This window comes from Solanum stenotomum, chromosome 8 (assembly GCF_019186545.1).
Source record: "Solanum stenotomum isolate F172 chromosome 8, ASM1918654v1, whole genome shotgun sequence".
NCBI classification, from domain to species: domain Eukaryota; kingdom Viridiplantae; phylum Streptophyta; class Magnoliopsida; order Solanales; family Solanaceae; genus Solanum; species Solanum stenotomum.
Window position 1 is genome coordinate 59,459,406 of NC_064289.1, and position 27,990 is coordinate 59,487,395.

Here is a 27,990-nt window from a genome sequence, read left to right on the forward strand (position 1 = left end):
GGAAACCAAAAAAAAAAAACATAAAGTTTTAAGTGATAAAAATCAAATTGAACAACTCAATATTTCATAAAGATTTAAGCTATATAAAAGGTCAGGTGGAAGGTGTACCCATGCATCAATCAAGAATAAGAAACTTGATATTAACATATGACAATAAAGTGGAAGTATCAACTTGATCCAACAATCCTTTGTCACAATCTACATATAATTAATATTGTTATTCTAAAAATATAGCTTTTTGTCATGCTTTCCCTATTAAAAAAATGAAATATTAGAAAGACCCTAATAGGAAAAGACAATATCTAAAATATTAACTAAGTACTATATACATGCAAAAAATATATAAGTAATTCATACTATTTACTTACCATTAAAAGAAATCTGGACAAATAGACATTTATTATCCAATTGCTTGAACTTTATCCCTATGTGTATTTTGCAATTACATATATAGTTAAGGAAGAAGTTGAGGGGTCACATTAGTATATGACAGGACATTAAGAGAATCAATATACTTATTGGAGAGAAGTTTGATGGTCACGTTACACGTACGTCAGTTGATGAAACTGATAATAATTCATTAAAAAATTGACTAACAACTGAAAGAGAATTAAATGGGGGTAAAAGGAATGACGGATATAAGTTAATTTTTGTATGTTCTTTTAAAATGATTATTTAACTTTTAAAGGATGTTATCTATTATTTATTGTTTTATATTATACCAAGAAAAGAAAAAACCCGCAGCAGAATCGGAAGACCTTTAGTAGATTGTTTTTAGGTCCAAGCGGTGAATCTGAAATCCTCCTTATGCCTACATTTTGATTTATTGTGGGGATAAAATGGTAATTCAACTTTATATTTTGAACCTTCCCACTTATAATAATATATGATGATGATATGATGATTACATTTGTAATGGATATGAAACATTGATGATGTTGAGATTAGTGGTTGGAGAAAGCATTTCTTACTAATGAGCAAAAGTGGAATGAATCACCAAAACAGGTTCTTCTTCACCAATGTATCTCAGTTTTTGTAAAATATTTCATTAAATACCATCATCACAAACGTTGTGCAAAACTCATCATCTGCAGGTAATAAATTCCATGGGATATTCGTGTGCAAAGAGTTTGAATTGTGGAATTCATGCATGCGCACCTAGATAGAATCAACCATCGATAAGGTAATTACGGGAAAAAATTATTATTGGGTTCGGGTGGATTCTAAAGTTATGATATATGTAATCATCTCATCCAAAAGCGTAATCATGTCTCCACAATATACATCTGCCCCAGACGTTGGTAATTACTCAAAAATAGAAGCATAGATAATTCAAAAGTCAATGAATTGTAGTTTAGTATTATCAATCTATTTAATTTCTGTTAGTGGTGGCCTTTCAAGTTCATCGTTAGCCAATTGTTGAATAAACAATGATGTGAAGACGTAATACCAACTTATCATGAAGCATTATATTCACACAAAACAACAGAATTAACAATTGAATAAAGATGATAAATAATACTAAAGTCAATGAGTTGTATTTTAATAAATCTTGGAATTATTGTAAATCCAGATCTACCTATTTCATTTAGCAAAATCTGTTTGTGTGATGAAAAAAAATTGACAACAAGTGAATGGTTACAAATTTTTTGACTTTTTATTTAAAGGAAAGGAAGGGAAATTACAATCATGGAAACAGGAAAACAAAATCAAGAAGAAAGAGAGGAAGAGAAAGCAAACAACTCATCGGTATGTTTAAGAAAACTCTCTATAGCTATGCTAGGTGCCTACATAAAAAAATGAAATATATTGTACGTAATACTTTTTTATAGATGATATTTTTAATGGTATATGTTCTACTTCGATGTTACAATTTCTTTAGAATGATCAAACTTTTATTGTAGATATCAATATGCTTCTAGTTCTTGTTGTTTTTTTTTATCAAGTTATTATGTTCTTAATTTTTGACATGATTTTTCACATTAATACCATTTTCTACTTTAAGCATTTTCAAAAATGACATAAAGAGAAAAGAATTTGTTGCTAAGTTATATATACACTAGTTTCACAGCACGTGTGTTGCACGTGTATCGTATAATATAGTATATGATATTGTAAAATGGAATTAATATTACTATGTTAAAGCTTGAAAGAACATAGAAAAATGCTTTAAAATGATTAATACAGATTGTCATAGAGTTGCTTTTTTCTTGAGATCAAAATGACGTATTCATTGAAATATTTCAAGATACAATTAAAGTTTAAATATGTGGAGAAAGTGACATATGTTTAGTAGTATTATCTTTTACCTCATTCGATTTTGAAAGCAAATTTAACCAACAAACTATAGAAAAGGAAATATCAATATAAAAAAGGTCACCAATAAATGATGGACACCATTTAAGAACAATTTTTTTCTTAAATATTCGTACTCGAAATTTAGTATGTGCATGACACTAATAACGATTACCATAAATATTTCAAATATTTTATCTTTACAAGTAATTTATCATTACAAAATATTATTACTCAATTAATCTTTTAGTAAGGCTATCATAGAGAGGTAATTTTATATTAAAAAAAAAATGTACTTCTATAATGAATGTCAACACTGTTATAAGTATAATGTTATAGAGACAAAAATATAACACAAAAAATTGTTCTAAAGAAAATTAGGTCGTTGCACTCAATTTTTGTTTTAGATATACATATTCCAGCAACATAATTTAATGTTAATATATGAACAACATCACCTATGGTGAAAATATTTCATTTTTTTAAGTTTCTACCTTATTTTTGCAGAATTGTAGTCTTCTCCTTTTTTTTTCCTACCGCATACATATCATAAAGTTCTTGTCTAATGAAAGTATCTAGTATCTTATAGAAGTTGCATCGTGATATAAAATATTAAAATTTTTGAATAAAAAATTAATAGATCAATAAAATTTAAAGTATTATTCATAGGATCTTTAATTTGATTTAAGATCATTTTATGATCAATCATTATTTTCCTTAGCTATTTTTATATAGCTAGCACGCAGTGTATCATGTGAAACAACATTTTCTTAGATTAAAATAAACACAAAATAATAGTAAATTCATACTTGAAATTATTTATACTCAATATAAATATAAAAATGAAAAAGTATATGGAAAATTCATAGCCAATGAAGAAGGAAGAGGAAAATATATGTTCATGCTATATTCTCCCTAGTGTTCTATTTGATTGAAATCTCTTGCCACCAATAGTTTACTTTCTCCATTCCCTTTGACTTACATGTCTATTAAAAAATAATTATTATCATGGCTATATTATCATATTATAAGTAAAAATAAAAATCTATTTTTGAATTAGTGGACTTAACAACAAAACTAATAATTCAATGGACTACGTTTATGCCTGATGTTTTAAAAAAAATAGGAACAAACTCCTTCGTTTGAGGGTAAAAGAATTAAAAATGGAAAAAAAATATCTTACCCCAATCATGTGCCCTTTTTTATATTTGATTATTATTGAGGACAAAACAAAGAAGAAACAATTGATGCATGATTTTCTACAATTTGTTCACCAACTCTTTTTTATGTGTTACCTCGAATTTCATTGAAATTTAACTTAATCAAATGTTGCAAATAATACTTGAGATTTTTTAAGAAGAAGAAGAGTAGAAAACATACAAAGATCGTAGTTTAAAAGTTAGAGGAAACCCCTCTATTTATCGCTAACAAATAGTAGTATGAATAGGTGCTATTTGTGCCTTATCAGAAAAGTCACAACCCTTGAAAAATGTCACAACTCATCGAAAAGTGACAACCCTTTGAAAAAGTCACAACTCATCAGAAAGGGCACAACACTTTGGAAAAGTCACAATCCTTTGAAAAAATCACAATCCTTCGGAAAAGTCACAACTCATCGGAAATGTCACAACCCGCCAAAAAAATCTCAACCCTTCGAAAAATTCACAATTCATCGGAAAAGTCATAACCCTTTAATGTGGAAAGGTATCTAGTTTTAATATAATACAATTAATTAAATTAATAAATAAAAAAATGGGTATTTTTAATTGGGGTATTATAGTAATTCAACATTCAAATTTGAGAGTTCATGCTTTTAAGATAGTATAGATAGATAGATATAGATTAAGTGGTATATACGCATTATAACAAGTTAATTATAAATTGTAGACGAAGATCAAAGTCTAACGGCATAATACATATATTGGACATTTGGCTTCAAATTTTAACTTTGACCTCCAACTTTCATAGTGCACAAACAGACACTTTAATTATCCAATTTTTAAATAAATAAACACGCAATTTTTGTAGCCAAAGAGTGTGAAATACAAATGCTCCAACGTGTATTAGTGAGTCACATAATAGCTGCCAACTAATTAAATATTTTACACGTCGATTTTAGAACTAAAAAAAATCAAAATTAATTTTAATTTATCTACAAGAATCAAAATTAATTCCTCCTAATGGTTTTTAGAGCTTGGAGCTCATTGTTTGACGGAGCTTAGAGGTTTGTTGACGGCTGGCTTCTTGGTTTAGGTGTTTGTGGTTGTTGGGTCTGTTTTCATGGGGTTTGGGGGGTCATTTGGTTGCTGTTTTGTGTCTGGTTCGAGCTGCTGGTTGCAGCAGTGTTGTTTCGTGATGATTCTCGCCGGAGATGGCAGATCTGATGGGTTTGGGGTCGGGTATTTGGTGGGTTTAGCGAGCTCGAAGCTCGTTCGCTTCATGGGTTGTGCTCCGGTGTGGAGGAAGAAGGAGAATGGCTAGGTTGGAGGTGTTTGGAGTTGGGAGCTTCTGGTTGTTTGAGGTTGAAGCCGGATCGCTGGTGGTGGCGTGAGCAGAGGGAAGAAGAAGAAAATGAATGGAGGTTTTGGGTGGTTTCAAGTGGTGTTGCTGGCCGGAAAAGGTAGGAGTAATGGATGTGTTTGTTCACTTATTTGGGGTCATTTGGTGGTGGTGCTTTGCCTGAAAAAGAAGAAAATGAATGGGGGTTTTGGGTTGCCGGAGATTGGCCGAAATTCGGGGTGGTAGAGTTGTCATTTCAGCATTTTTTTACTGTTGTGGGCCTCGAAAATTACTCCTAACTCGCACATAATACGTGCACATCATGCGTTTTGCCAAGTAGTACTCGCGTGTTTATTTATTAAAAGGTTGGATAGTTAAAGTTCATATTTGTGCACTATGAAAGTTGGAGGTCAAAGTTAAAATTTGAAGCCAAGTTTAGGGTCAAATATATGTATTATGTCAAGTCTAACACAAGAAGATCTCTTTCTTTACAAAGATAAATTGTTCAGATACCTTGCACCCGGTCAAGGAGAACAAAAAAAATGATAAATTGATATTTTTATTTGAATTTCATTTGATTTTTTTAATAATTAAATAGGATGTACCTTTCAGGTTGGGACAATTAAAAAACCATTTAATCTAAAAATCTCTACCACCAAATTTCAATATGCAAGTAGATGATAAATTAAATTACTATAACGGTATAAAATTTACAAAATAATAGAGGAAACACTTCCTGACAATATGCATAGAACTGTAGAAGTATATGCATTTAGGACAATTAACTTCCATGTTTATAACCTTCCGTGGAAAGTGTATTTTGCAATACTAAACCTTCCATTGGGACAAATAGTTCCGACTTAGGGAGTGTTTGGTATAAAGGAAAATATTTTCTGAAAAACGTTTTTCAACTTTTTCATGTTTGGTTGGCTTATATATTTTGGAAAATGTTTTCCAAATCAACTTGTTATCCTCAAATTTAAGGAAAATGACTTCCCTTAAAAAATTAAGGAAAAGATTTTTCAAAACTCTCCTCCAACCTCAAATTGCAATTTTTTTTTTCTTACCCTACCCTCCCCATCCAAAAAGATATTAAGAATTGGGAAAATGCATAAGTAACCCCCCAGCCTATACCCGAAATTCCAGAGACACACCTAACCTTTACTAAGGTCCTATTACCCCCCGAACTTATTTTATATGTAATATTCGACCCCTTTTTGGCCTACGTGGCACTGTCTTGTGGGCCCAGTGCATGTTGACATTTTTTTCAAGGATAGTGCCACGTAAGCCGAAAAGGGGTAGAATAGTATAGATAAATTAAGTTCGGGGGGGTAATAGGACCTTAGTAAAGGTTAGGTGTGTCTCTGGGATTTCGGGCATAGGCTGAAGGGGTACTTATGCATTTTCCCTTAAGAATTTAAAATTTTCTTTTTTGGAAAAATTCATTTTTTTACACCCTACCCCCAAACCAGCTCCTCCCCCAACCCAAAAAATTAAAACTTCAAATTATTTTTTTTTTTGAAAAATAGTTTAAATTTTAAATTTCATTTTTTTATTTACCCCAACCAATCCCTGACCACCCCTTGTCACGACCCAAAAATGGACGTGATGATACTTGTCTATTCCCACAAAGGCAAATCAGCTTCAACCCAACAAAATGAAAGAAATGTGGAAAGTAAAACAAGAACAAGATAAAAGCGGAAAACTTATTCATTCAGCCAAAACATGATTGTCTCGTGTACAAGCCACTAATACATAAGTGTAAAAATGAGAGATAATTACAAGTCCCAATGTCTTTGTTTCTCAGATAGAACAAAACATAAAATAAGGAATAAAAAGGCATGTCGGGATGAAAATTAAGTAGTTACCTGTCAAAAGTCCTTGACAAGCGTCGAAAAATAGGAGAAGAAGAATAGCAATCACATGGTACCGGGCACGGAACCTACACAATTGTAGAAGCAAGGAGTGAGTACCAACCAACACGGAACTCAACAAGTAACCAAATTAACAAGGCAAATTAGCTAGAGATCGAATACTCCTTTCATCCCAACCGAACTTCCACAAACTACAACCTGCATAGAAATCAACCCAACCTAACAGTTTCACAATACATAGTTCCCAAGGTTTAACCACACAATTCAATAGTCACAGTTCAACAACTAACATGTATCAAATATGTCAATCGCAAGTAACAAATAGATCAATCACAAATTCACAAGTATCAAAATGCATCAAAGAACAATAGTCAACTCTTGCCGGAACCATTTCCCTTTGGCAAGTAGATCAATCACAAGTATCAAGTGTTTGTTTGTTTAATAGTTGGATAGTTAAAGTGCATGTTTGTGCACTTTGAAAGTTTAAGGTCAAAATTATTATTTGAAGCCAAGTTAAGGGTCCTATTTATGTGTTATGTCAAAATAAATTATCGATGGCTATAAGAGACGTGTCACCTTATTATTTTAGAAATTGCAATTATATAATATATAGATGATAGACTTTTTCAGTTATGATATTAAGACATATAAAAAATATGTAAATAACTTACCTTGTTACATTGACAAAATAATTTAAAATGAAAATAAAAAAATTATAGATACATGTCAAATGAAAAAGAATAGTGATGAAAACAGATTGCTACATACCCAAAACAAAAAAAAATGATATCATAAAATTAATATTTTATTTTTAATTATTTTTTTGCGAGCATAATAAAAATGAAACTCTTGATCATTATAAATTTTTTTTTATCGAAATAGAATAATTATATTAATTGTGCTTCATATAACAAAAAAAAGTAGGATAGCAAAAGAACAAATGAGTAGTATTGTCAACCATCTAACTAAGCTATTAATACAAACCAAAGTTAAAAAACATTCTAGTAAAACTAGCTAAGTTACTAATATAAGTCAATGCAAGAAAAAACTCTAGCGAAAGTAATCCCTAATTATGCTTCAATTTTTTTTCCTCTATCATCTTTCTTTGCAAGTAGATCTGTCATATTCGACTTTCTATGTTAAACTTGTCATCATGAAACTAAATTTGAATTTATATAGACAAAATAGAGGAAATGAAAAGAAAGACTTGAAAATAAAATATGTCTTACCTTCATGTACCTCCTTTTTGTTACTTCATTCACAAACCAATATGATAAAGAGGAGAAAAGATAATCTTGAATGTGAATGTTCATAAAATTAATTATGAATTTATGTAGGCAAATAGTAGAGGAATACCATAAGCTTACAAATTAAAATTTGGAGGTTATGAACATAAAAACTATGGGGGTTATGAATACTAATAAAAGTAGAAATTAAAGAGATTTGAGTTATGGATAATATTATAATGCAATAATTAATTTAAATAAAATAAAAAGATATTTAATAATATTATAACATATTTTTTGGGGTTATGAATTTGAAAAGACATAGAAATAATATAGATTATTAAAAATAAGTGTCATGAAGATGATAATGTGTGAGTTAAAGGCACAAGATTTATGAATATTATTAGAATATAAGTTGTGAAAATGAAGAGGTGTACTTATGAAGTTGTTTTAAGAATAAAATAATTTTAAAAAAATAAAAAATACTTTAAAGTAGATTCTTGTGGTATTTATTAAGTGAAGAAATAATATAAAATGATTTTAAGATTTTTTTTTTTAAGCAATCCACTAGGCAATGTGTGCCTAGGGCTAGTTTTATTAATAAAGAGAAAAGGATCTCAAAGAGAAAAGTACAAGCAAGGGGGGCTAGACCTTAACTTACTAATCTTAATGAGGTAACGAACCTCTACTAATTAGCAAGCATGAATAAAATAAGAGTTAGAGAAAACTAGATATTCTATGATCATTATAGAGTTTATAATACACTCTATGATAATACTACAAATGAGGATGCTTAAGTAATGCAAAAATACAAAATCTAAGAATAACACTGAGTTATCAACCTCAAACTTCATTTTATATATGTAAGAATTAAAAGAGATGGATTACCCGTGTAAAGTAACCCGGAGTATTTCCCTCTTGTCTTCTTCGTCAAATATGTCCAACAAAACTTGATAGTTCATCACTTCTTTTTGGATCTACTAGATCATGTTGTTGTTGAAACTGTCATATGATTTTGCTTTGCCAGTGACATTGGTAGGTGCCTTGGAATAAATTCCTCATTCACCTTACCATCTCAACTATGTTGCCTTTCGTGTGTCTTCTTTTTGTTTTTGTTGCTTTCACTTCTTGTGTTGCCTAGGCGAGAGATCTCCATCCTTGGCTACCTTATCAAATAATATGTCTAGCAAATCGTATTCATCATCCTCGTCAAACTTTTCACTGCTTAAGTCATTATCATAAGTTGTAGTTGGACCAAGTCTTGAAACTTCACCTTATGGCTCATGATTTTTTTCCAATACCTTGGTGGTAATGGTCAAGATCTTTTTGGAGTTATCAATTGTCACTGCCATAGATGAATTTTCCTTACTTGAAGGAACAAATATTGGTGCTTGAGGACTTAACTTACCCCTTGCAGGTGCAGAAATATGTTCTTCTTCCTCAACTAAATTTGCCCATCTAAAATCACTTGTTTCCTTCTCCAAACTCTTGTCATTCCTTTTGGAGATTGACTATTGTTCAAATATTTGCTCTTCAAGCGACTCCAATGATGGAGAATTAGGAACATCATGTTTCGAGGTGTTGATTGTTTCCATAGGTGGTTTGACCATTGGGTTTTCTATATTCGAAATTGCGGCTTGTGACTCCTTGATTATTCTAGTAGTTTCTGGATTAGAAACTTGAAAAATTGAAGTGGACAATGCATGGAGCTCTTGATCAGAATTAATCATTAAAGCATCAAAGGCGTTAGAGCACACAACCTTCCTTGATACTTTATCTTCATAATTTATCGTTTGCTCCTTGCGTGTTGGGTTAGTGCAATCTAATTGTTGTAGTTTGGTGTTACTGGAGAAAATGTTTTGCTTGGTACTTCAGTCCAACCTCCCTTATCATTATCCTTCAAAGTGAAGTCATGATCACATGTACCACCAGATTCAAAAATTTATTCCAAATTCTCTTCACACTGCTGCACCTTATTAGCTTGGCCAAAATCTTCAATTGTGGCCAAACTAGGATCTTTCCCAGATAAAACACCGGCAATAGGTAGTTTAGGATTCAAAACTAGATCAAAATCCAAATTAATCACTGGAACCACCGAATCACTAGTAACACCATCCTTTGCACCCAAAACCAAAGTCTGCGGACCGTATGTAAGGTGCAATTTAGTTTAACCATAGTATTAAGAGTATCATCTTGAACACAAGTATCTACTAGTCGATCTCCATTATTTTTAATGGCTTCCACCATTGCTATTTGTCACGACCCAGACCATCATGATTAGCATCCACACTAACTTTTCGGTGGGAGAGCAACTACTACAACTAAAACCAAGCAACTATTACAACTCAAACCAAGCAACTAAATCAAAACTAAGACATTTAAGCATACGAAAGCAGGAAAAATACTAAGGAAAGAAATAGAGTTCCCATAAACTCTAACAAAAGTCTAACAATAATAAACTAACATTGCGAAAGTAATGCCTAGAAACTGAAAGTCAATGTACCAAAACATCTAAAGTTCAACAAGTCTAAACAAGAAGGGATACAATCCCAAACTAATGTACTAATAACTAATAGAAATGTCTAAGTCCGAAATGTGGACTCATGGCAGCCCGAAAGAATTGACTCACCCTTGAATTCGAACGACGATCACTGATCTTCTAAGCAAGGTCTGTCAATAGCCGCTTGAAGATGCCTTGTACTCATCAAAGAAAGAGCAAGTGCAACATTAGTACACAACCACAGTGTACTGGTAGTGTGTACTGGTAGGATCACGCGGCTATCCCACTAAGTGCAATATACATAAGTCAAGCCAACAATATAATCACATATATATATCGAACATATACAATAGCATCAACATTAATAACAACAACGCATTTCACATTTTATATCAAATAATCATTGGTCCTCTCATGGAACCCAAACCCAAACTGTTAGCATACTGGAATGTGGTGCCCAATCCAATGTTATGCCGAAACGTGGTAACCAATCCTATATTTATGCCGGAACATGGCAACCGATCCAAGTTAGTTATGCCGGAACGTGGAAACCGATCAATTCACACACCACAATCACAATTACTAGTATATCTTCAAGATCATACATTTAAGTGATGATTTCATGACAATCATAATTCATCCATCTCATTTACAATAAGTGTGATCAATAATGCAACATTCATATACATACATGTATCATAATGAAGCAAGAACAAGCATACATCACATAATCATAGAATCACAACCATCACCTATCTTGAAACAAGCTTGAAACCTTAAGAAACTTGATTCTTCCCTTTTCAGATCCGTTCTGCTTGTTCTTGGTCTACAAACAATCATAATAACACGAGAATCAATAAACAATCACTAATTACCCGAATTACTAACAATTCTATGAACCTTAGATCAAACTCATGATCCCAAGTATTCAAAATAGGGTTGTCTCCACCATAGAATCTATATCAAAACCCTTTCCCATTGATAATTACCTATTCCATTACGTTCTACGAATTAAAAAACGGATTCGGGGAGTGAAAAACTTACCTTTAGCCTCAAGAATGGTGGAAAACTGCTAAGAGTTGCCTGGGGTTCGTTCCTTAGTTCTAAAATTTGAAAAGTTCAAAATGAGGTCATTTAGGGGCTTATTTACGACCTTAAGTCGCGTCGAACCCGCTACAGCGGCCCAGCCAAAGCGGCAAAAACTTCTGCCAAGGCGGCTTGCATGAACCAGTGAGCTATGTTAATAATTTCAAAACCCCCATTTCACAACACGCCTCTAACCAACGACGTTTAGAAAATACATTTCACGCTAAGATCGATTCTGGGAGTTCTACTCACCCGAATTCAATTCCGTAAAGTGGTATGTGTTCTTTAACGAGTTATCTAACTACTCATGCAATCAAAATGATAAATAATTCACCCGATTGTTACTTGATTTCCCTACACCTTAATGACTCCGATTTCGTCCAAATCTGGACTAGGTTGGGAAAATTCAAATACTACAAAAAAAAGTTTTCCGGCCCCAAATTTTTTCCCGTTGGCTTTTCTATAACGACGGGAACGGGTCGTTACACTATTTCATTATTATTTGCATGGGAAAATGCATAAGTACCCCCCCCCCCCAACCTATGCCCCAAATCCCTGAGACACACCTAACCTTTACTAAGGTCCTATTACCTCCGAACTTATTTTATATATAATTTTCTACCCCTTTTCGGCCTATGTGGCACTATTCTTGAAAAAATTGTCAACACATGCTGGGCCCACAAGATAGTAGAAGCCTGATGCATATGGTTAGAGTTCTGAGAAATGCTATTCTGTCCTTTGTTGTGTTGTTTTGGAAGTGTCAATAAGTATCACGTGAATAAGTATTGCTATTGTTCAACTCTCTGCTATTTTGGAAAAGAAAACAAAAGGTTCTATATGAAAGTTATCTTATATCTCTGGTTTTGTAAATCTCTCAAGAAATACCATCATCACAAACATGTGAAAACTCTGATTTCTGTTTTTGCTCCACACTTTTTTGCTCGACGTCCTTGTGTAGTTTTAACGTGCTGGTTGTTGTCGACAGAAGATGGGAGCCAAAGGTTATTGGAGAAGGCATACACCATCAATTTTGCCCTTGACCGAGGGACTAGTAGTAACAAATACTATTGTGTTTTTGGTTGTGTATACTTTGATCATGTTCAATTTGCTCCTCTCATGAAAATGGTGCTGTCATGTATTTTTTTTTTAGTTAACTACGTTTAACCCCTATTATTTTCGTAAAATTTATACATGCTTAATTTTATATCTTCAAACCCACATTTCCAAAGACTGTTATTTTTATAAAATTTGTATATGCCTAATCTTATGTATTATTCAACTAAGTATGTGTTTAGTCAAACACAACAATATCATCTAATTTTAACACAATTTTAGTTACTACAACTTTTGGAGTTTCTAGTGTTGTTTACTATAATATTATATAATTACTATGTAAATATAATTAAATAAATATTTTATAACATTTTAATGTAGAGTAAACTTTTTTAGTGGCATTATTGTAGTAACTCAATTTTATAGGGATATTTGGGTATTTCAACTTTCAACTTTTTTTGTTACCGCTTATGGTGCTACTAGTCTCTGGGTACGTGCGTTACACGTGTATCCAAGAAAGGACTGATTCATGTTATGGTTTCCGACACTTCCAATATTGAGCATAAATCTATGTGTAAAAAATCACTAAATTGCAACAAATAGTCAACATGAACCATGAGTCATTTAGTACAAAATTGAACATAAAATATGTTTTTTTGACATTAATAATAGAATCAACAGTGAGAAAAACATATTAAATAAAACAATGACAGAACTAAGATTTTCACTAAAAGAGGTTCAAAATATGAAGAACTAACTAAGCGCACGAAGGTTCAACATCTACTATACATACATAAAAAACTATTTAAACCATATGTATGAATAGTGTAATTTTCCGTCAATGAGGGTTTGAATGAACCTTCTCAGCCTTACCCGACTTCCCGATAAAACAGATGGGTCAAAAATGATCCTTTCAACTTCATCTCATATCAATTTCCGATAAGATTGTGCTTTGTAATAACAATAAATATAAATGAATAGATTCATTTTCTAATTATGGTGGCTTGCATTTTTCCTTAAACTTTTGTAACCCATAAAATTATTGTGCCAAGTAACTCTTACAAATCTCTATGACTTCATTGCATTATACGTTGGCTTCTAAACAACTTTAGGAAATGACTGTTCAAATACATTTTATACTGTAGCATATGAATCTAATCTATAATTATACATGAAAGGTAACTTTTCAAATTACTTATCTATTTTTTCAAATTAATTAAGGAAATCAATGCATTGATTTTAAAAGAATACATTATACCTGCATTTGAATCTAGTCCATATTATTGAACCACACAAAATAACCTTTCAGATTCTTAACTTTTTGAGAGTAACTAAGAAAATTAATGCATTGTTTTTTAAAAGAATGAATTATATTAATTTAACACCTTCTCAATTTAGTATAATATAATATGATTAGCTACTTAATCATATATTAATTAAATATTTTATAATATTATGATTGAATGTAGGGGTAACATGCACTTAGGAGTTTCCCACTTTAAGTAATATATATATATATATTTATATATATATATATTAATTATTATTATTAATTTTTTTTATATAAATATATTTTTGTGTGTGTGTGTGTGATGATATATACATTGTTTTATCAATCATAACTTTTCAAATTCTTCCGTTATGAGAATTATAAATATGATTAAAAGCATTATCAATGTACTCATTTATCAAGAAAATAATAATTTAATTATTAAAGGGATTAAGGACTTAAACTCTACCATTATGTAATTAAAATATTTGTATTTAATTAAATAATTAATAAAATTTTAATTTAGTAAAAGGACAAAATGGATTAAATATTTTATAACATTATGATTGAATGTAGGGGTAACATGCACTTAGGAGTTTCCCACTTTAAGTAATATATATATATATATATATATACATTGTTTTATCAATCATAACTTTTCAAATTCTTCCGTTATGAGAATTATGATTATGATTAAAAGCAATATCAATGTACTCATTTATCAAGAAAATAATAATTTAATTCTTAAAGGGCTTAAGGACTTAAATTCTACCATTATGTAATTAAAATATTTGTATTTAATTGAATAATTAATCAAATTTTAATTTAGTAAAAGGGCAAAATGGTAATTCAACTTTTCACTTTGGAGCTTCCCACTTATAATAATATATGATATGATACTAGATCTAAGAACGTGTGTTGCACGTTTATTTCAAAATATTTCATCATTATTTCGATAGGAACTACATATATCTTCCTAATAAAAAGAATATACTTTTAACTATAAAAGTTGACTAAAAGTGCATAAAGTAAAAATAACTAACTATTGCACAAATTCAATATTCAAATGAGGATACTAAAATACCACATGCTAGGCTAATGTATACAAAGCAATAAACCGTGGTAAATTCTCAATAATAATAACAACACAACATTAGAAAGTTGTACAATAACAACAAACAAGAAACATAAATGTTAAACTAAACAAATAAAAAGAGACAAGAGAAGAGGGCATAGAGATTTTCTCATGTTTTTTTCTTCAATCGATTTAAGTGGGTACATTATTGTGTCAAATGTCACTATTTATAGGATAACATTGAGGAACACAAAGAGTCGTCATAAATATGATATTGATCCATTTGAGATTATCGATGAGAGATGAGAGTAAAAAACATAATGAATATAATTAGTGGGTATTACATACACTTACATAATGAAGAGTTAGTGGTAATTTATGTATACTAATATGATGATTTACTATTTAATATTTAATTTATTAAACAATTTATAAAATTTAAATGTAATGTAGAAATAAAAGTGTAATCTAAGGATAAAATATGTAAAAGAATTCAAATATATTAAATTTGTAACTTATTAAAAAAATCACAGTAACTATGATTATGAAAAATCATCGCTATTACTACGTGGAAGATGTAAAGATTGTTGGTTTTTTCTTGCTAATAATAACTTGCAATTTAATAATGAGTATTGAATTGTAATTCAACTTTTGACTTAGTTTCTTCCTACTTTTAGTAATATATATATATATATAAAAGAAAACACTAGGCCCGCCTACGTGGTGCCACCACAAATCATGATTCCCTTTTAATTTATTTTATTTCCAAAACTAGTCTTCCCTTTTCATGAAAAGTTGTGACTTTTATGAAGAGTTGAGACTTTTATGAAGAGTTGCTACTTTTATAAAGAGTTGCGACTTTTATGAAAAGTTGCGACTTTATGAAAGTTGCGTCTTTTATGAACGTTGTGACTTTTATGAAAGGTTGTGACTTTCCCGAAGGATTGTGACCTCCCCGAAGGGTTGTAACTTTTCCAAAGAGTTGTGACCTCTCTGATAAGAAACAATAAACATTTGTTCACACGACCCTTTGTTGTCTATAAATAGAGAAATTTCCTCTCATTTTAAAACAACATAAATTTTGAACTTCTTCTTCTTCTGGATAATTAAATACTTGTGTACTTTGCTCCTGTTAAATGACTCACTGATACCATTGTTTTGTTTTTCCATGTCACACCCCAAATCCGGATGTGATGGCACGTGTCCATTTCCCACCGGACACGTCAGCCTAACCCAACCACAACGATAGAGAAGTAGAAATACGAGAATAAAAGATAATGAATAAGCGGAAGACTTTAATTAAGACTCAACACTACCCAGAATTTGGTTGTCACATGTACAAACCTCTAAATACAGAATTCAAATAAAAATATACAAGTCTCAGAGTATAGTTCTCGAATAGAACAAAACTGAAAGTAAAGATAACTCAAGGGCACGTCTGGAATGAACCGCTACCTCTCGAGTATGTCCCGAAGCTCAATCTGCTAAAGAAAATACTAAGCCGAATCTGAGAGAGCTGTCAACCTACACAATTGTGTAGAAGCAAGGGTGAGTACCGAAAACCACATGTACTCGCAAGTAACTCTAAACTAAGCAAAACTAGCAGCTACAAACAACTCCTTTCAATCCCAACCGAACCACCGAAACTTCAATCTAGCAGCAAACCAACCAACCTATGCTAAACAGAACATATTCAACAGCCAGAACCAACAGTATATCCTCATCAACCTCAGATCAAAAAATAAGAGCAAGTAGATCAAATTCCACATAAGAAGGGTAAACCGATACAATCCACACATCACAGAAAAAGGTAAGGCAAATACAATGCAAAATGCAATAATGATGTCATGTAGTCGTGATGTATGTCTGTCTTACGATACACGTCTGTTGACGTAATCAGTCCACGCTGAATACTCAAATCAGAACCCATGGGGGCCACACATGGACCATGTATCACCGCCGGAACCAAATCCCATCGGCATCCAAATCGCTAGCCGGAGCTAGTCTCAACTGTGTCTCATATCCATCCATCCTCATATCAGTGTCTCAGAACTCACGCAACAGATAGTTCACACATGTGATGAATAATGAATATGCACATGTCATCAATCACAATCATATCACGATCACATCATAGTATTACACATCATCTGTTTCAATCACAACTATATCACGACCACATCATAGTATTACACATCACCTGTCTCAAACAACCATATCACGGCCACATCATAGTATTACACATCACCTGTCTCAATCACAACCATATCACGACCACATCATAGTATTACATATCACCTTTCTCAATCACAACTATATCACGACCACATCATAGTATTACACATCATCTGTCTCAACATCAATGTCTGTATCAATCATAGCCTACTCATGCTCTTCTATCCCTTCAATATCAGTTATCACATGACTTATTCAACAAATTCAAGTCACATATAACACATTTAGCTCGTTTTATTCTCCATCTTTCATTTACAACAATTTCAATCAACAAATAAAACCCATCCTCAATCCCCATTACTCCCCAACACAATTAGGAAAGTAGTCATGCGTAGTCTAAGAGTTTTACAAAGTTTGGAAGCCACTTGCCTTAAAACGAACTCCAAAAGTTACTTGACTTGAGTCTTTCCTTTCCGAGTATAATCCGGATCACGATAATCTATTCAAACAATTATTCACAATCACAATTCGAGTCCAATGACACCAAAATCAAGATATTTAGGGAAAAGGGGCAAAACGGTCCAAAAGTCGCATACCGGAAAACGATACCCAAATCTGGAATTTTTTTATGTAAAATGATCCTTAAAGTATTTGGAAGCTAATGGTGAAAACCAATTTGAAAACGGAGTTGAAATCAATTCACAAACTCAGTTTGAAGGAAAATCCATGTTCTTGAAGAAGCCTAAAATATTCGGATCCGAAACCCCGACTCGAAAATGAAATATCTCTTGAAAAACATCTTACCCATGCTTAGATAAGTTCAAATATGAAATTTCATCAAAAACGGAGTTAAGATTGACCTTGAAATTCTCAATTTATCAAACTTTAACTTTACCGGGAAAGTCCAAATTGTACGCGGTTAATATGATGAAAATAATCGATGAATCAATAATTTTATGTTAAAATTAGTTTACCCATAACATAAGGATCGTAAATATACCTTTTTCATCAAAAAGGGAGTCCAAATCGATAAAACTCCAATTTTTTCCAAAAGATTTACGGATAGGGAAAAAAAACCAGATAAAGAAATTATGAGAAAATGTCGAATTGAAGATTGAATACTGACCCTCATATTAATTCAAGAAGAAACCCGCTAGAATCACTCCAATCCGATCGCTAGAACTCCGGATATGCTCAAAATACCAAATGAACACAGTCTGAGATTTTTATAACAGTACATGGCTGTTATGCACCAGAAAAACAGCAGTTAATCTTTCACTAAAAAGGCCGTAATTTCCTCATACGATAGTGAAATGACCCGATTCTTTTTTTTAAATGTCTTAAATAATGATACGGACGTGCTCGTTCAATCGGAGCTCAATGTCATGCTCGTTTGCCCAGTCAAATATCATTTCTACTCAGTAAACAATTATATCTTATTTGCGATAAAAGTCCAATCTCGGGTTAGCGAAAATGCACCAAAATTTGCAGATAAGTCCTATAATTCATGATCAAAATTTCAGAACCTTCGGAATAATTTTTCGACCTTTAAAACTAATAATGAACCCTTTAGTTGCCACAATTTGCTGAAATAGTGTCAAAGCATCCAAGAAGCTTAAAAGCTCACCCAAAACTGATTTGGCACTTCCCGAACACAAACCAAATATGTTACTAGCTTGAAAATGACATTTCGGACTCAATGAAATCGTCAGAATTTGAATTTGAGGTCTCCTTGACCCGGTATCCTATAAGGCGTCAAGAAACTAACTTTAGGCTCAAAAACTCGAAACGCACTCGGGGCCTCTAAAATTCAACCAAGACTCTTTCTAGACTTAGAATCACCCCCTAAATCCAACGGTGCCCTCAGAATTCCATTTCGAGCACCGGAACCTCGTTTGTTGACCAAAGTCAACTCTTGATCAAAATTTCACAATTTTTGCAACTTAGGACCTCAAATCTTCGTTTTAACTCCAAATTCGACTCCGTAAATTCTCATAGATCCGTTTCGACATTCTAAAACTGCTGGAATCGACGAAAATCCGATTCGAGTCTCGAAACTCCAAATGACTCGAAATAGCACTTTTAACCAAACTTTAACTCTTAAAAACTCAACTTTCCAAAAACTCAACTTTTCATCAATTTTCCTTCAAACCAACTTCGAAAATACAACAATTAGGACTCGGGGCAACTATCAGGAGGGGTAAAACGGTCATTTTATGAAAATTTCCAAAAATGACCTTTAGGGTCATTACATTCCATTCTGTTTCATTTTATTGTTACAGATCCTGGTAAGTTTTTATTTTTGAGTACATGCTTGGAACTTTATTGTTTATGTTTCTGCAAAATTATTGTTATAAGTATTTGTTAGTACAAATTAAATAACAAACGTTAATTGAGTATTCAAGCAAGTTTCTCTACTGGAACTGTTGAAGGTACGATAAAAAAAGCCCTTACAAATCTCTAATTTCTTCATCAACAACGACATTCCTTCACATATAAGGATGGGCTTTGTGTTCTTTAGAAAATCCTTTGAGAGTTAATAATTTTGCATGCCTATATTTTTTGGTTTTTACGTTGTTGTTATCTATTTTTACTAAATTTTATCAGTGGATATTATAAGTACTTTAAGGATTGAATATTTTTTGATATATGTTATTTCAGATAATAGGAACTTTACTGGTTAGAATGATTTGTTATCATCATTGGATATCTCATAGTTTACTCCATTTAATGTATGTTTTTCTCGCTATTTTGTGGTCTCCTTAAAATTGTATTGATTATTTTTGTTTGGTATGTATATGATCTTACTTGGATATAGCTTTTGTCCTTTTAATGTTTTTCTTTTTTTCCTTCTCATTCGGCTCTTCTAAATATTTTTGGTGTGACTTATGACTATTTTCGGCAAGCTTAATTTGAAGAATATGAAATAAAACCTGCTCTAAATAAAAGTAATATCTTAAGCTACAAAAGATATGCCTATTAACATAGGTTTGTTGTCCTTTATGTCCCAAGTGAGTGTTTGAGTTATCTAGGTTAGATTCATTTTTAATTTTTTAATGTTCGAGAATATTTCTTTAACATGAATCTAGAATCCAACATTTTGATCTACTTGTACTTTCATAATGAAAAAATTATACATACATATTTCTAAAAAAGTCGTAAAGTTGCATTTATGAAGCATCTAGAAGGGCCTTTTCAAAGCAACAGTTTAATGAAGAATGAATTTCTAAAATGATCAACACTATTATTTTGCTGTCATTTAAAATTATTTTTCTTCTTCTCTAAATTTTGTTAGACTAACAAAGTAACAATAACGAAAAGTGGTGAACGTTTGACCTCAGACAAGTAGATTCTCACTAAAAAATTTTATTTATGTTGTTGTGGTGTACATTTTTAACGGTTTTAACTTATTTATAACTAATACTAATTATTGAAAACTTTCACATAATTTTACTTTCACAAGGAGTTATTCTAATCATAAAATTATCAGATCTTATATTTTTATGTTTAAAAAAAAATAGAAAAAGTGATATTTAATCGCTACATAAAAACATCACCCAATTGTAACAAGACAATTATATCATCAAACATATATTATGATAAATTATGTAAAATAAATAATAGATATCAAAATATTTTTAATCATTTATTATATATTTACAATTCTTGAGATATGTGATAATATCAAATCATTTAATTTCTGTTAAATGTTCTTAAAACTTACTAAAATTTACTTTTTTTTCCTTCTAACAATCTATTATTGAAAAGATTGTTCAAAAGCTTAGAAAGATTTTTTATGCCCCGCGCTTCTCATCATCAATTTGATTTACTTTTTCTCCCGAATATTATAAAAAGTTGTTTTTGGGGCTGAAATTTGCTTATCTCAATATACGCCTTATATATATATATTATAAAAGGCATATATTGAGATAAGCAAATTGCAGCCCCAAAAACAACTTTTTACAATATTCTGGAGAAAAAGTAAATCAAATTGATGATGGAAAAAATATTCTGGAGACTAAATGGCAGCACCAACAGGTTCTTACACCTTTTTACTGTTCTTAAAAGATGTCTACAATGTGTTTGATCAAAGTCCTAACTGAACTATTTGTGATCCTTTTACTACATTATACTTGTATTAAAATTGGCTAGATTCCTTCCAACTCTGCTTCTAACTTTCAATTTCCAACTTTTGATGTGCACAAGTAGACACTTAAATTTGTATAAAATTAAACAAGTAGACACATACATGTCAATCCACATCCTACCAGCACACTAAATTTAGTAGATGAACTCTCACTTTTGTTGTTGTTGTTGTGTTTTCTAGTGAAAATTGCCAATGTCTATAATGTGTTTGATGAAAGTCACAAATGAACTTTTATAAATAGCAACCACTTTTATAAGCTGAAATTGAAGTTCACATTTATTTGTACATATATGTCCAGCTTTCTTATTTCGATTTGGAGCAGTTTGAAGACATAATGACTAGAAAAAGACAAGTCCTTCAACCAATGTTGCGTGATGATGACAACAACGTCGGGTGTAAATATGTCCTTGCTAGCCTTGCCCGTAATGTGGATAACTGTATCAGCTTGCATCATTGTTCTAAATCAGATGCCACCATAACGGATGAGCAATTGGACTTCCTCCTCTTGAATCTCCATCATCTATCCAAGTATCGTGCTGAAAAGATGTTTCCTTTAGTGACTCAATATGAGGTTCTCCAGAATGGATGTGGCAACGTAAGAGATTTCCATGGGTTGATAGTGAATGGCTACATTGAGCACGAGATAGTTAAATATGTCTTACCTCAGTTTCAACTGATGGCTGAGAGAGTAGGACACTTCCTTTGGGTGGATCAGATTGATGAAGACTCTAAACTCTCCGAGATAGATGAGAATGATCAGACTGATGAAGACGGTCGACTCTCCAAGCTAGATAAGGATAATCTGACTGATGAAGACTCTCAACTCTCCGAGTTAGATGAGGATGATGAGAATGATAGAGACTCTCGACTCTTCAAGCTAGCACATCTACTCTTGAAGATTGTTCCAGTTGAACTGGAGGTTATGCATATATGTTATACAAACTTGAAAGCTTCAACTTCAGCTGAAGTTGGACGCTTTATTAAGCAGCTTCTAGAAACTTCTCCAGATATTCTAAGGGAATATCTAATTCATCTGCAAGAGCACATGGTAACTAAATAAAAAAAAACATATTTTTTAAACATCACTTTCATGATAGCTAAAAATAAGTGAGTATTATACTTGACGCATGGTTTTTCTTACAACAGGCATAACATTTTCACGGAGACAATAATAGAAGTAAAAGTAAAGGGACGAAGATCACCTGCTGCGGGGCAGTGAATGGGGGCTTGCGGTCTCGATCTTAGATCTACTTACTAACTCTGATGACCACCGTTAATGGTCGAAACGAACACACAAACTATTGCTGCGACAGGAATGCCAAAGAAAATGGTAAAATACGAAAATAGAAGAGATGGTTTAGAGGAGAAATAACTAAAAATTTTAGAGGTGAGGGGCGGCCAGATCTTGAAAAAAAAATCCTCCCAAATAAGCTCTGAAATGTAAGTATTATAGGGAAAAATTAGGGTTCTTCATTTGTGTTGAGTGGGAATAGAATTTTGAAATTTGAAAAATGGGATAATACATATATTGGACCTTAAACTTGGCTTCAAATTTTAACTTTGACCTCCAACTTTCATAGTGCACAAACAGACACTTTAACTATCCAACCTTTTAATAAATAAACACGCGTGTCTTACCTGGCAAAACGCGTGGTGTGCACGTTTTTTGCGCGAGTTAGGAGTGATTTTTTAGGCCTACAACAGTAAAAAAAATGCTGAAATGACAACCATTGAGTGGCAGCCATTGAGTGGCTAAAATGCACGTGTAAAGTGTTTAATTAGTTGGCAGCCATTGAGTGGCTAACTAATACACGTGGCAGCGTTTGCATTTCACGCTCTTGGCTCCAAAAATCGCGTGTTTATTTATTAAAAGGTTGGATAGTTAAAGTGTTTGTTTGTGCACTATGAAAGTTGGAGGTCAAAGTTAAAATTTGAAGCCAAGTTTAAGGTCCAATATATGTATTATGCCTTTGAAAAATGGTCAAAAAGTCTTCAAATCCGAACGTTTGAAGCTTCAGGAGAAACTTTTCAGATTTCACGTGATTGAAAAGATTNCAATATATTCAATAGATACTACTGTCACAGACCCAATCTTCAATATCTTACATTTGAACTCAAGGAATCATGGGATTATTCAACAGAGCAATATTGGTTCCCGAAATTGGATTTCCTAACTGAACTAGAAAACCTCAATGTAGGTTTTGAAAGTTCAAACACAAATGACAGTGGGTCCTCTGCAGCCATAAATCGGCCATGGGATTTTCACTTCCCTTCGAGTTTGAAAAAATTGTGGTTTGTTGACTTTCCTCTGACATCCGATTCACTATCAACAATAGCGAGACTGCCCAACCTTGAAGAGTTGTACCTTTATCGTACAATCATCAAGGGAGGAGAATGGAACATGGGGGAGGAAGACACCTTTGAGAATCTCAAATTTTTGAAGTTTGGTAAAGTGGCTCTTGCCAAGTGGGAGGTTGGAGAGGAATCCTTTCCTGCACTTGAGAAATTAAAATTGCAGGGATGTTGTGATCTTGAGGAGATTCCGCCTAGTTTTGGGGATATTTATTCATTGAAAATTATCAAACTTGAAGAGAACCGTCAACTTGAAGATTCCGCTATGAAGATTAAGGAATATGCTGAAGATATGACGGGAGGAGACGAGCTTCAAGTCGTTGGCCGGAAGAATATCCCGTTATTTAAGTAGCATTATATGTGAACAGGTTCTTCTCCATTCTTTTGCTGTTCTAATTCCTGTGTTTTATGAAAGTCTCAACTGAAACTAAATAGAAATATCATTGTTATAAACAAGTTTGACTATATTTGAGAAATATATTTGAAATATACATGGCATTTTATTATGTCTCGACAATATACATCTGACCCTGACCTATATGGTTATAGGTTTTGTTTTCTTGAATATTTCTGTTTTCTTCTTTATCTTATAAACTACTCTTCTTCTCTTTTTTTGTGCGTCTAAATTAACATTTGTGGGATAATGTTTTGTAAGCACCATTTGATCAATTTATTGAAAATGACTTTTTATTTGTCTGACTATATCTGCAGAATTGTTTCCTTCTATGATCTTGGTAAAGTTTAAAGCACATTTTATACATCAGACCCTTTGGTATTGACTATTGGAAAGTACAATCATGGAAAGAGGAAAGGAAAATGAAGGAGGAAGAAAACGGTACGTCATGCATATAAGAACTTATATTGCCCTTAAGATACAAAATGTGATACATGTCTAAAGAAGTGTTATTCGAAAGTTCATATCTGAAGCATCAATAATAAAAGTTTCTTTGTTTCCCACAAACTTTATGTGTCCCTGTCAAAAATCAGAACCCTTTCCTGCCCCAGCACCTCCGCCATGCTCAGTTCTCCTCCTAGTAGGATTACAGACTCTGTGATATGATGGACAAGAAGGAAGTCAAACAAAAGGTTGGTGTAACAAACTCAATAATAACCAAGGGAACTTTCGTAGTATTGCAATCACTGACTGGAATTACAAGAAAATAACAACTGGTAAGGAAGAACAATTAAGAAGAAGAAGATAGAGATGAGATACAAAAGAAGATAAAAGATGAGAGTAACAGACAACTTCTTTCACAATTTGCATAAGTCCAATTTGCTCTCCCAAGTCGTATTTATCAACCCGAATCCCAAACATAGTCTGGCCCAATTGCCTGTTCTCAGCCCAATAGGTCTTGCCAGCCCAACAACTATTTGTGTGATCTTAGTATTCCTATTGGGTTGGACTTGGTTCATAACAGTTGGCAACATCTGTACCATATGCAAGTTATCCTATATATATCTCAGTTTTTGTAAATCTTTCAAGAAATACCATCATCACAAACATGTGAAAAATCTTCAGGTAATAAAGTTACAGAGAAATTCCAATGCAGCAAGAAGTGGGATATTCTCGTGCAAAGAGTTTGAATGGTGGAATTCACGTGTACCAAGAATCAGCCATCGCTAAGCATTCGGAGTTGAGAGGCAGCTGTTTCTAATGATCACAATGTTCAAATAGGTGCTGCTATACGACATTTGGCCTCACGTGCAGCAGTAAGAGTGTTATTAAAACTCCTCTTGTGCCTATTGATACATCAATGTAGGATATGCCATCTCAAACTTTAGACGAGTTGAATCCAGGGGGGAAGAATGGAACATGGGAGAGGAAGGTACCTTTGAGAATCTCAAATTTTTGGAGTTGGATGAAGTGGCTCTTGCTAAGTGGGAGGTTGGAAAGGAATCCTTTACCGTGCTTGAGAAATTAGTACTGTGGAGATGTCGTAAGCTTGAGGAGATTTACCGCCTAGTTTTGGAGACATTTATTCATTAAATATTATCACAGTTGAATGAAGATATGACAGGAGAAGACAAGTTTCAGGTCAATGTACGCTAAGAAAATATGTGAGTACAGATGAATTTATTACTTCTTCCCTTTTTCTTCATTTTGTGTGCCTATATTTCCAAGATTTGTTCTTTCAAGTTATTTGCATATCATGTGTTTACTCTTCAAGTCCGGCTACATCATGACTCTCTGTATCTGAAAGTTATTCTATATTTCAGTTTTTTCAAGATTTTGTGCATCTTTAAAGATATTTCTGATATACAAATTTGACATTGTGGATTCACTTTGAACATAACAGATGGAAAAAAAACTATGTTACAAATATAGTTGCTGTTGCAGTTAAATCTACATGAGGATATAATTGTTCAACAACAGAACACAAACTTGAGTGACGCCAAGGCCTAAGCCAGTGTAACAAACCTAGATTCCTCACTATATTAATAAGAGAATTGGAATGTGATTATAACTTTGGAATCGTAATTGCAATACTCAAACAACTGAATTACAATGGAAATATTGAAATAACAATTAACCAAAGATAGAGATAAGAATATAGATGAGAAGCTTAGATTCTAGAAGAAGAGGAGAGGACAAACATTTTCTTCATAATACGCATAACCCTTTTGTGTTAACTAGAAGACCTATTTAACCAATTGATAGTTGGGTCTGGATCCCAAATAAAACTCTCCAACATTTTAATCAGCCCAATAATAAATGGACCGGTCTCATTCATCACTTCCAGCCCATACGCCCTTATGTAGTTAGTTTGGTTCACAACAGCCAGTGTCTGCTTAGAAACCAAAATATGTGTGTTGTTCTGATTAATTCAGTCGTTTACTGTCTTCTGTGAGTCCCTACTTATGGTACCATTGCGATTATCATTCCTAATCAGAAAGGATTTTTGTTTGTGCAGATTTACCAAGTTGAACATAGCTCTAACCCATTCAACTATCATGTTTTTATTTGATTTTGCTTTCAGCAACCATCCTCCTTGATGTGAGAACCCTGCTGCCCAACCAAGGAAATAAGGAGAAAGATTGAAAGGGTTATGAATTCCATTGAGTTAGCCCTACTTGATCGAATCATTCAGGCGGAAATTGACACCAATCTTGGAATATGTGTATAAATGTGTTTGATGAAAGTCTCAACTGAACTATTTGTGAATATTATGTAAAATTTAAGTAGATGAGCATGTGTTGTTTTGTGCTTTTTTTCTTCTTTCTCATTTTCAACATTTTACTTGTATAAAAAATATTTCTAGATTAAAAGAAATATTTTTTAATCTACTTGAAAAATCCCATTTCGTTCGTTGTCTATCTCTTATAGTCCAACTATTATTACCAAGCTAGTATTAGTACATTTATGGATCAATTACGCTAGCAACTTACAATTTAGTGCACTCAAGCAGCTATATTTACTATCCAAAACTTTCCTTTTTGGTATTCTATCTTTAAAGGATTCATTGGGTGCTTATAATCTGGGTGGCTTTTTTATTTATTTATTTTTTTAAAAAAAAAATACGTAATCGAATCATCGTTTGTCACGTGGACAATAGTTTTGCAAAATCGGATGGGTTTCTGTTAATCCATAATGGCTAGATGAGTCTTTTCTCAAACAAAATATCAAAAATGAGTTAAACTTTTAACAGAGGACATGAATGATTCTTTTTAGTGAAAGTTTAATGACATATCTGAATCCATTCCTATTAATATATGATGTAAATTTTCGAGTTTAATGATTAAAAAAGGGAAAATGCATAAGTACCCCCTCAGCCTATGCCCGAAATCCCAGAGACACACCTAACCTTTACTAAGGTCCTATTACCCTCCCGAACTTAATTTATCTATAATATTCTACCCCTTTTCGGCCTACGTGGCACTATCCTTGAAAAAAATGTCAACATGCGCTGGGCCCACAAGATAGTGCCACGTAGGCCAAAAAGGGGTAGAATATTACATATAAAATAAGTTCGGGGGGGTAATAGGACTTTAGTAAAGGTTAGGTGTGTCTCTGAGATTTCGGGTATAGGCTGGGGGGGTACTTATGCATTTTCCCATTAAAAAACTAATAATTGAGATAATTCCCCTCACCCACCCACCTCCCACTCTTATCTTTTCTCATTCTCTTCTCTTCCACAAGTTTTTTTTTTTTTGGAGGAGGAAAAGAGATTTGCCATTCATCAAAGTAAAAAGGTGAGTCTTTTAACTAAAATAAAGTGTGTTTAATTTTGGTACTTCACATCTCTAATTGGAGTAGAAATTTTTCAAAATGACTTATTTATACCTCTCTTTATATGCAAAAAGCAGGTCCTTGTGATTCTATATATCATGTATAGACTTTAAGGGCGTGGTATCCTAACTTTAATTCGCAGTAGACTAGTTTAACATCGTGATGATATTTAATTAGCCAACTGTCTGTGGCTTTGAAATTTTGATATGA

At 32.5% G+C, this 27,990-nt stretch overlaps 1 protein-coding gene and 1 long non-coding RNA gene across 2 annotated transcripts in view; one reads left to right on the forward strand and one right to left on the reverse strand.

Annotated features, from left to right (window-relative positions):
* The first annotated feature begins 1,684 nt into the window (after positions 1-1,684).
* The window catches only part of LOC125874051 (putative late blight resistance protein homolog R1B-23), a 111,897-nt gene continuing 85,591 nt past the window's right edge, over positions 1,685-27,990 (forward strand). The window contains exon 1 of the mRNA XM_049554858.1: positions 1,685-1,749. Coding sequence (XP_049410815.1) covers positions 1,690-1,749 — 60 coding nt within the window. The 5' untranslated portion in view covers positions 1,685-1,689. The remainder of the gene's footprint in view (positions 1,750-27,990) is intronic.
* LOC125874061 (uncharacterized) overlaps positions 23,424-27,990 on the reverse strand; it is a 67,377-nt gene continuing 62,810 nt past the window's right edge. Inside the window, exon 3 of the long non-coding RNA XR_007447224.1 lies at positions 23,424-23,550. This is a non-coding gene — a long non-coding RNA (uncharacterized LOC125874061). The remainder of the gene's footprint in view (positions 23,551-27,990) is intronic.